Raw genomic sequence first — 9,083 nt, forward strand, 5'->3', positions numbered from 1 at the left:
TCACATATAGAGTGTCTATGGTTGTTCCGAAATATATATAGATGTGTCGACATGATAGGTCGAAACATTGTATACGTGTCTATGGTATCTCAAGATTACATAATATACAATACAAGTTGATTAAGTTATGCTTGGAATAGATTTGTTACCAATTTTCACGTAGCTAAAATGAGAAAAATTATCCAATCTTGTTTTACCCATAACTTCTTCATTTTAAATCCGTTTTGAGTGAATCAAATTGCTATGGTTTCATATTGAACTCTATTTTATGAATCTAAACAGAAAAAGTATAGGTTTATAGTTGGAAAAATAAGTTACAAGTCGTTTTTGTAAAGGTAGTCATTTCAGTCGAAAGAACGACGTCTAGATGACCATTTTAGAAAACATACTTCCACTTTGAGTTTAACCATAATTTTTTGGATATAGTTTCATGTTCATAATAAAAATCATTTTCTCAGAATAACAACTTTTAAATCAAAGTTTATCATAGTTTTTAATTAACTAACCCAAAACAGCCCGCGGTGTTACTACGACGGCGTAAATCCGGTTTTACGGTATTTTTCGTGTTTCCAGGTTTTAAATCATTAAGTTAGCATATAATATAGATATAGAACATGTGTTTAGTTAATTTTAAAAGTCAAGTTATAAGGATTAACTTTTGTTTGCGAACAAGTTTAGAATTAACTAAACTATGTTCTAGCGATTACGAGTTTAAACCTTCGAATAAGATAGTTTTATATATATGAATCGAATGATGTTATGAACATCATTACTACCTCAAGTTTAGTAGGTAAACCTACTGGAAATGACAAGAAATGATCTAGCTTCAAAGGATCTTGGATGGCTTGAAAGTTCTTGAAGTAGGATCATGACACAAAAACAAGTTCAAGTAAGATTTTTACTCGAATTAAGATAGTTTATAGTTATAAAAATTGAATCAAAGTTTGAATATGAATATTACCTTGAATAAGAAAGATAACCTACTGTATATAACAAAGGTTTCTTGATCTTAGATGATTACTTGGAATGGATTAGAAAGCATGGAAGTAAATTAGTAAACTTGAAGGGATTTTTGAAGTGTTCTTGAAGTGTTCTTCCTATGATGATTATAGCTTGATTCTTGAAGTGATTTTTGATGAAGATGATGATTAACTACTGGAAAAATACGTTCATAATAGTGTGTGTGTGTTGAGAGAGAATTAGAATGAGAATTGGAAGTGAAATGGAGTGAATGATGAGTGGTAATTGGTGAGTGGTGAGTGGGGTTAAAAGGAGTTCTAGTTAGTTGACTAGCTCATGGTAGAAGTTAAAATTGATTAGTCATACATGACATAATCAAGAGTGGAATCCCATGCTAGTTCCTATTGGTATATACCCATAGTAAGTACGTTTTGATGCTGTGTATAATACGGGTAAGAATACGACTAGAATTCTTGATGAAAGAAAAGAATGGAAAAGTAACTGTAACCATTTTCATTAAGTATGAGTGTTTTGATATATGTCTTGAAGTCTTCCAAAAGTATTTTAATACATCTAAATACACTACATGTATATACATTTTAACTGAGTCGTTAAGTCATCATTAGTCGTTACATGTAAGTGTTGTTTTGAAACCTTTAAGTTAACGATCTCAATTAATGTTGTTAACCCATTGTTTATTATATCTAATGAGATGTTAAATTATTATATTATCATGATATTATGATATCTTAATATATCTTAATATGATATATATACATTTAAATGTCGTTACAACGATAATCGTTACATATATGTCTCGTTTCGAAATCCTTAAGTTAGTTGTCTTGTTTATATGTATATAACTCATTGTTAATATACTTATGGAGATACTTACTTATCATAATCTCATGTTAACCATATGTATATCCATATATATATATCGTCATGTCGTTTTTACAAGTTTTAACGTTCGTGAATCGCCGGTCAACTTGGGTGGTCAATTGTCTATATTAAACATATTTCAATTAATCAAGCCTTAACAAGTTTGATTGCTTAACATGTTGGAAACATTTAATCATGTAAATATCAATCTCAGTTAATATATATAAACATGGAAAAGTTCGGGTCACTACATTAATGGTCATGTAGTTTTAGTCTAATGTTTAACAAAATTATAATGGAATGGGAAGGCTAATTGCATTCAGGCAAGGAAGAAGCATATATGGGGTTATAAGGAGTCGTCTTGGTGGACTGTTATGCAGAATTCTTGGAAATATATGGTAAGGATGCTCTAAATGATGGGTTATTATTTGTGCTGTTCTTTTTATGCAGGATTATGAATGCCTATATTACCCTTAACCTTATTTGGCCAAATGTATGTGCTTACTATGGTGTATCTCTTTCAACTAATGAATTGTTGATCATCCATTTGGAGATATAAATCTAAACAATGGTAACCTGGAATGCATTATTATATAATAATGTCATTCATTTACATGTTCCTCATACACACTTGCATGATGAATATATGAATTTATCGTTATTATTATGCAGCTTCTCTTTTTCTTGGAGAAAAAATGGAGAAAAAATTATGGGTGTGATACTCTAATTTTACAACTAGCTCTCTGTTTTGCTGTGTATGTGTACTACGCTCTCAACGTGGGTCAACCTAAATGAATGGAACTCTAAATGGTGATGTTACATTGAATAATTTGTTACTTTTATTTTGATTTTGTAATTTTGTAATTTCTTATTCAAATAATGTTTGTGATATAGATAGCGAATATAATATAATGAACATGAAGTTGGTTATGTTTGTTACACGATGTTACATAAAGTGTAAATGAACACTTTTAAAGTTAGATAAAGTTATGGATAGAGAATGTAATGAACACTAATTAAAATGATGTTTGTGATGTACGTTATGTCAATGTGTGAGGAATTATTAATACATAAAAGTTACGTATTTCATAGTAGATTCTAAGAATGGTTTTTAACTGACATAGTAATCTATCACAATAATTTTTAATCAAACCCGTGAATTTACGAGTCACTCAACTAATTAGTTAGAAGCTTATGAGACAAGAACACAGAGGGTAGGTAATAATACTACCTCTCTTACAGAGGTGTCTTCAAACATAGGCGAGATAGGCGATCGCTTAGGGTCCAAAAATTTTGAAGAGCCCAAAATTTTGAATATATAAATATATTTTTTAATATATTTAATTAAATCAAATAGAAATTTGTCAATTAAAGTTAAAATAATACAATGTAAGTAAATAAATAGATAAAACTAGTTTTCGAACCTTCGCTTCGCGCCGGGGGTTCGATTTTTAATGTATTTTATTATGTTTAGTTACGGAGCCTGCGAGTGAAAAATCAACATATATGAATAGTACCTTAAATATTTAGCATTTTTTTAAAAGTGTCCGTTTTGCGTATAGTTAGTGACATTGTGTTCATAAAATTATTTCCAGTTTAAGGATGGTGTCGGAAAAATTTAACTCGTTGCGAGCGAGAAGATATGACCTGTTGAATATTTGAGTGAATTTTATATAAGATATTTATGAAAATTTTGATTTGACGCTTTAACCCCTGAGGTGGGGGTCGATTTTAAATTTTGAACAAAGTGTGAGGGACTTTTGTGGTGTTACTTGAAAGAAAGAAGGGAAAAAGGGGAGAAAAAGGTGAAAAGACGAAAATACTTTTTATACTATTTATAAGTATAAGTTTTGTCTAATAGTTAATATGGAAATTGAAGTATTGTTTTTTTATACGTAGTAAAAAAAAATTTAACTTATATGTAGACCATTTTTATTTCGTTTTGGGCCTTTGAATGGAGACGACCATGCTCTCTTATGTTACAAAAATAAAAATTAACTAAAGGCACCATTCATTTTATGTTGAAGCTGATCCGTTGAATATTCTTCAACAAACTCCGTCTTCTTCTTGGTCTTCTACTTTTTACTTCATCTGCACTTCAATCAATACTACGTTCGATTATTGTTTCACTCTTTCCCCTTTGAAATCAACTAGATCGGCTTTTGATCAATCTCTGACTGAAATTCCAATAATTAATGGCTGAAATCGTTATAACTGCTGCAGTCACTGTGCTGATTGAAAAGCTACTCTCCGTTGACTTAAAGAAGTTGACTCGATCTGAAGAAATCAAATCTCAGCTGCAAAATCTGAAGACAAACTGGGAACTTATCGAAGCTGTGCTAGCTGATGCAAATGAGAAGCATATAACAAACATATCTGTCAAGAAGTGGCTACAAGAACTTCGTCATCTGGCTTATGACATGGAAGATGTACTCGATGATATGGCCACCGAAACTATTCGAAGAAAGTTGAAAGATGAATCACGTGTTAAGGTATTGAAAAAGATCACCAATTTCACTTCTCGTAACTTAATGTATGGTCGTAAGATTCGTCCTAAGCTAGATGTGATTACTGTCAAATTGAATGATCTTGTCAATAAGAAAAACCTTCTAGGTCTGGATGTGAATGCGAAAGTTGAAAGTAGATCATCATACACAACCACTTCACTAGTAAATGAGTCCAAAGTTTTAGGTCGGGAAAATGATAAAGATGCATTGCTAGAGATGTTGTTGGGGGATGAGTCACGTAATCAAGATTTGAGCGTCTTGTCCATAGTTGGGATGGGTGGAATGGGCAAAACAACTCTTGCACAAGTTTTGTACAACAACGAAACCGTTAAGGATCACTTTGAAAGCATGGCATGGGTCTGTGTTTCAGATGACTTTGATGTACTCGCTATTAGCAATGAGATCTATCATTCTGTCACCGGAGAGAACAAAACATTTGCTAATCTAAATCTGCTTCATGAAGACCTTAAAGAGAAATTGTCAAATAAAAGGTTCCTCATTGTTCTAGACGACGCCTGGAGCGAAGACCCGAAGATGTGGGAAACTCTTGAACAAGCACTTGTAGGGGCACCTGGTAGTAAAGTTATCGTTACAACCCGGAATGCCGCTGTTGCAAGGGCGATGAATTGCGCTCAATATCACGAGCTGAAGGATTTGTCTGATGAATATGCTCTGTCCTTGTTGGCTAATTCTGCACTAGATGAGCCTAATTTTGACAAGCATCAATCACTAATATCAGCTGCTCGATTGATCATTAAGAGATGTAAGGGTTTGCCTTTGGCATTAAAAGCAATTGGGAGGGTCTTGAATGGAAAAGGAACTAATGTTGATGAATGGGAGAAGGTGTTGGATAATAAGATATGGAGTTCAGATGATAAAAGTGGTATTCTTCCAGCTCTCAAGCTAAGCTACTATGATCTTCCGCTACATCTGAAGCAATTGTTTGCGTATTGCTGTTTATTCCCCAAGGACTACAAATTCAACAAGAACGAGCTAGTGTTATTGTGGATGGCAGAGGGGTTTCTAAACCAACAAAAAGGTAACATGTTAATGGAGAGTGTGGGTTTCGAGTACTTTGAAGAGCTCCAAGAAAGGTCTTTTTTTCAGCAGCTAACGGGTAAATCCGAATACGAATACACCATGCACGACTTGATGCATGACTTGGCAATAAGTGTTGCAGGAGACTTCTTCTATTTTTTGGATGCCAAGATGGATGTAAATGGTAGGAACGAATTTTTTGAGAAGCTCAAGGAACTACACAAATCTGAACGCTTGAGAACATTTTTAACAGTGTCATTTCGTTCACTTTATGTCTTGGACAATGTTCTTGTCGACTTACTTCCCCAATTACAGTTCATGAGGGTGCTAAGCTTAATTTAAAATTCAATTACAGATGTACCAAGATCTATTGGTGTGCTGAAACATTTACGGTACCTCAATTTTTCAGGAACGAGTATCGAACAAGTACCAGAAGAGGTTAGTGAGCTTTATAATCTACAAAGCTTGTTGGTCAGTAAATGTCATAAGTTAACTAGCTTGCCAGTCAGTTTTCATAAATTAGTAAACCTCAGACATCTTGACATGAATGATACTCCATTGTTGAAGAAAACACCCTTAGGGATGGGTAGGTTAAGGAGTCTACAAACTTTGTCAAAGGTTATTATCGAACGATCTAATGGTTTCAAGGTATCAGATCTTAAAGACATGCTGAATCTTCAAGGTGAACTTCACATTAACGGATTGGAAAAAGTATCAAATCCACAACAAGCTATGGATGCCAATTTAGATGGAAAGAAGGGTCTTGTGAGATTGAAAATGGAATGGAGTAATGTATTTGATGATTCTCGGAATTCAATTCTAGAATATGAAGTATTTGAAATGCTAAGGCCTCCCACTAAGTTGAACCTACTGATTATTTATAACTATGGGGGAATGAAATTTCCTAGTTGGTTTGTAGGTACCTCATTTGATAAGTTAACAATGCTTATTATAAGAGATTGTTCAAAATTGGTTGATTTTTCAATTGGACTAATGTCGACACTTGAGTATTTGACTATATATGGTTGTATAAACTTGGTATCAGTTAGAGAAAATGAGATTAATGTTGGAAGTAGCAACAGGAAATCCGTCCTTAGAGTAGTTCATTTTTCTGGTTGTTGTTCATTGGAGAGTTACAAGTGCCCTAATACCCTTGAGAAATTGAGTATATTCTGTTGTAAGTCATTGACATCAGTGATAATGTCAACAACATCGCAGGAGCTGCCATCCTCTCTCAGGTCTCTGGAAGTCGATGATTGTGAGAATCTAAAGTCATTATTTCATGAGGAGCAATTGCAAAGTCTCACATGTTTGGAAGAGATGAGGATAACTACGTGCGAAAACATGAATGATTCATTTCCATGTGGATTGTGGCCTCCTAATCTAAGGAAGCTAAAAATAGAAGAGTTAAAGAAGCCGATGTCAGAATGGGGGATGCAGAATTACCCAAACTCACTTGTTCATCTTGACTTATATGGTAAAAATTCAGGAGTGACTTCATTTGCAATGGAAGGAGATGAGATGAATACTGCTGCATCAACATCTTTTCTTCTTCCACCATCTCTAACTCATCTAACAATCTGGAAATTTAAGGATGTGGAATCTATTTCAGAGGTGGTCCAACACCTCACTCACCTTCAACAACTTACAATTTGGTGGTGCCCAAATATTAAGGATGTGCCAAAATCAACTTCATCTTTGATGGTAGAGATCTATGGGTAGGAAAGGTATGTCCTCTCTATCTCTTGCAATACTAAATATCAGTCTTAATTAATTAGCGTGTATATGTGTATTAACATTTATTCTTGATATGCTTCATTACATTTATTATTCAATGGTACTCACTTCCTTTGAATCTAATTGTTTTTCATTAATGTGTTCGTACAATAATTTGTAATCTACACTTGTTATTGTGAATATCCCACTAGCTGTTTGATGAAATTCCTGAAAGAAACCCACTTTTCGAGGACATCCCAGAATTAATATTAATTAGTGTTCATGTGTTGTCTTTTAGGGAAAACAATGAAATCACTCAAACTGAGGGTTCAACGATATGATGTTACATGATATATATATGGCTCAAATCTTTTAACACCTTTTCTAGTTTCAATGGCTTAAATTGTTATCAGTGCCAATGTAACTTTGCTGATTCAGAAGCTAACATCTGTTGAATTGATGAATTTGGCTTGATCTATGAAAAACAGCGTTTGTATGTATATATATGTTTTATCAGTACAACAGATTAAGTTGTAAAAAAGCTTGACCATTTGTTTTTATAATCTTTGTTCATTACCGTGTTGGTACAATAACCTTGCTGATGTTTAAAGAATTCCTCAAAGAAACACTTTTTTGGAAATCTATTTGGGAACATGTATTGTGTGTCTACAGTAAATGAAGTGGTACTTAATCTTGTTCCAATCTGTAATTTTATATTCTTAATTACTTCTTATCGTGTTTGTTCAATAGCCTTTTGATGTAGCTATTGTTTTTATTCTTCTTCAGAATACTTGATGGTTTTAGTCAGTGTTTAATTACTTTTGTCTGCTTTCAAAAGTCTGAGTACGACCAACCCTATAAGGTAGCAGTAGAAGTAAATTGATTTTACTCGTTTACAGAGTCCATTTTTTTAATTGAGCATTGATACAACGGATGATCAGGTAATAAATGTCTGCTTATTCATAGAGGTGGTATGATGGATCAAAATGAGTACTTTTTGCACTAGTCGAAACAAGCTGGGTTGGGTTGACACCAAACACTTTGCCTAAAAATGACATTTTGGTTATCTTTTGACTGACTTTTTCCTTTTACAATTTTACGTTTGACTTGTGAATGATAAAATATAATTCAAATAAATCAATATAAGTAAATGAGTTGAAACTAACACTTCTACTTTTACAGTGTATGTAGTATCCAAGGTTGCACAAATCGCTAATCGGGGAGTAATCAATCATTCTGGTAGTATCTTCAAAGTTTGCACAATGATGACTTAATTTGCGTGTATAACATGATACGATTCATCAACTAATGAAGCCAAATGGGAGAAGGTATGCTCTTTTCTTATCAAAATTTTTTTTTTTTTTTTTTTTTTTTTTTTTCGGTAAAACAATTTATATTATAAACAACAACAAACAAACAGGCCTGGAGATACCCTAAGCCCAACAAAGGAAAAATACAAACACAGGCCCAAAGCTTACACTAACATTAACCAACAAGCCCTACTACAAATCAATCCAACATCAACTTAAAATTGACCCATTTCAGCTTTCACATTCTCGCAGCTTTAAGCACATCAACAGACGGTTTAACTCTCAACGAGAAGAGCTTAAATCAAACATATTCCAAGATACAGTTACATAGATCATCCTCTGATCTCTTTCTCTTCTTGAACATACTATTATTTCTTTCTTGCCACACGAAGTACACACAAGCAGCTATCAATAATCAGTTTATTATGCTCCAGATATTGTTAGTGTATGGATATTGAGCTAATCCTTGAATAATTCCCTGAAGCTTGTCTGTTAATCCCCTAAACAACAATCTGGTTTTGACATTTATCCAAATCTTCAAACTGTATTCACATCCAAAAAATAGATAGTTAATAGATTCCCTTCTATTGTTACACAGCTCACATTTTAACACTTGGTTAGGCATCCACTTTTGCATTTTTTTTCTTGACTATTCAACTTATTGAGAATT

The 9,083-nt window shown here is 33.2% G+C and overlaps 2 protein-coding genes across 2 annotated transcripts; both read left to right on the top strand.

The window, feature by feature from the left end:
• Nucleotides 1-3,891: 3,891 nt before the first annotated feature.
• On the top strand, nt 3,892-5,729 carry LOC139875717 (putative disease resistance RPP13-like protein 1). The gene has a single exon (XM_071863026.1). It carries the CDS (start codon nt 4,038-4,040, stop codon nt 5,727-5,729), a length of 1,692 nt encoding a protein of 563 aa, XP_071719127.1. The 5' UTR covers nt 3,892-4,037.
• LOC139876918 (disease resistance protein RGA2-like) lies at nt 5,598-8,426 on the top strand. Its single transcript, XM_071864318.1, has 2 exons — nt 5,598-7,114; nt 8,286-8,426. Exon 1 carries the CDS (start codon nt 5,931-5,933, stop codon nt 7,107-7,109), a length of 1,179 nt encoding a protein of 392 aa, XP_071720419.1. The 5' UTR covers nt 5,598-5,930; the 3' UTR covers nt 7,110-7,114; nt 8,286-8,426.
• The last annotated feature ends 657 nt before the right edge of the window (nt 8,427-9,083 follow it).

Source organism: Rutidosis leptorrhynchoides, chromosome 11 (genome assembly GCF_046630445.1).
Source record: "Rutidosis leptorrhynchoides isolate AG116_Rl617_1_P2 chromosome 11, CSIRO_AGI_Rlap_v1, whole genome shotgun sequence".
NCBI classification, from domain to species: domain Eukaryota; kingdom Viridiplantae; phylum Streptophyta; class Magnoliopsida; order Asterales; family Asteraceae; genus Rutidosis; species Rutidosis leptorrhynchoides.

What these genes read in the sequence shown, in the direction of transcription:
- LOC139875717 (XM_071863026.1), top strand. Translation starts at nt 4,038, where the DNA reads ATGGCTGAAATCGTTATAACTGCTGCAGTCACTGTGCTGATTGAAAAG.
- LOC139876918 (XM_071864318.1), top strand. Translation starts at nt 5,931, where the DNA reads ATGAATGATACTCCATTGTTGAAGAAAACACCCTTAGGGATGGGTAGG.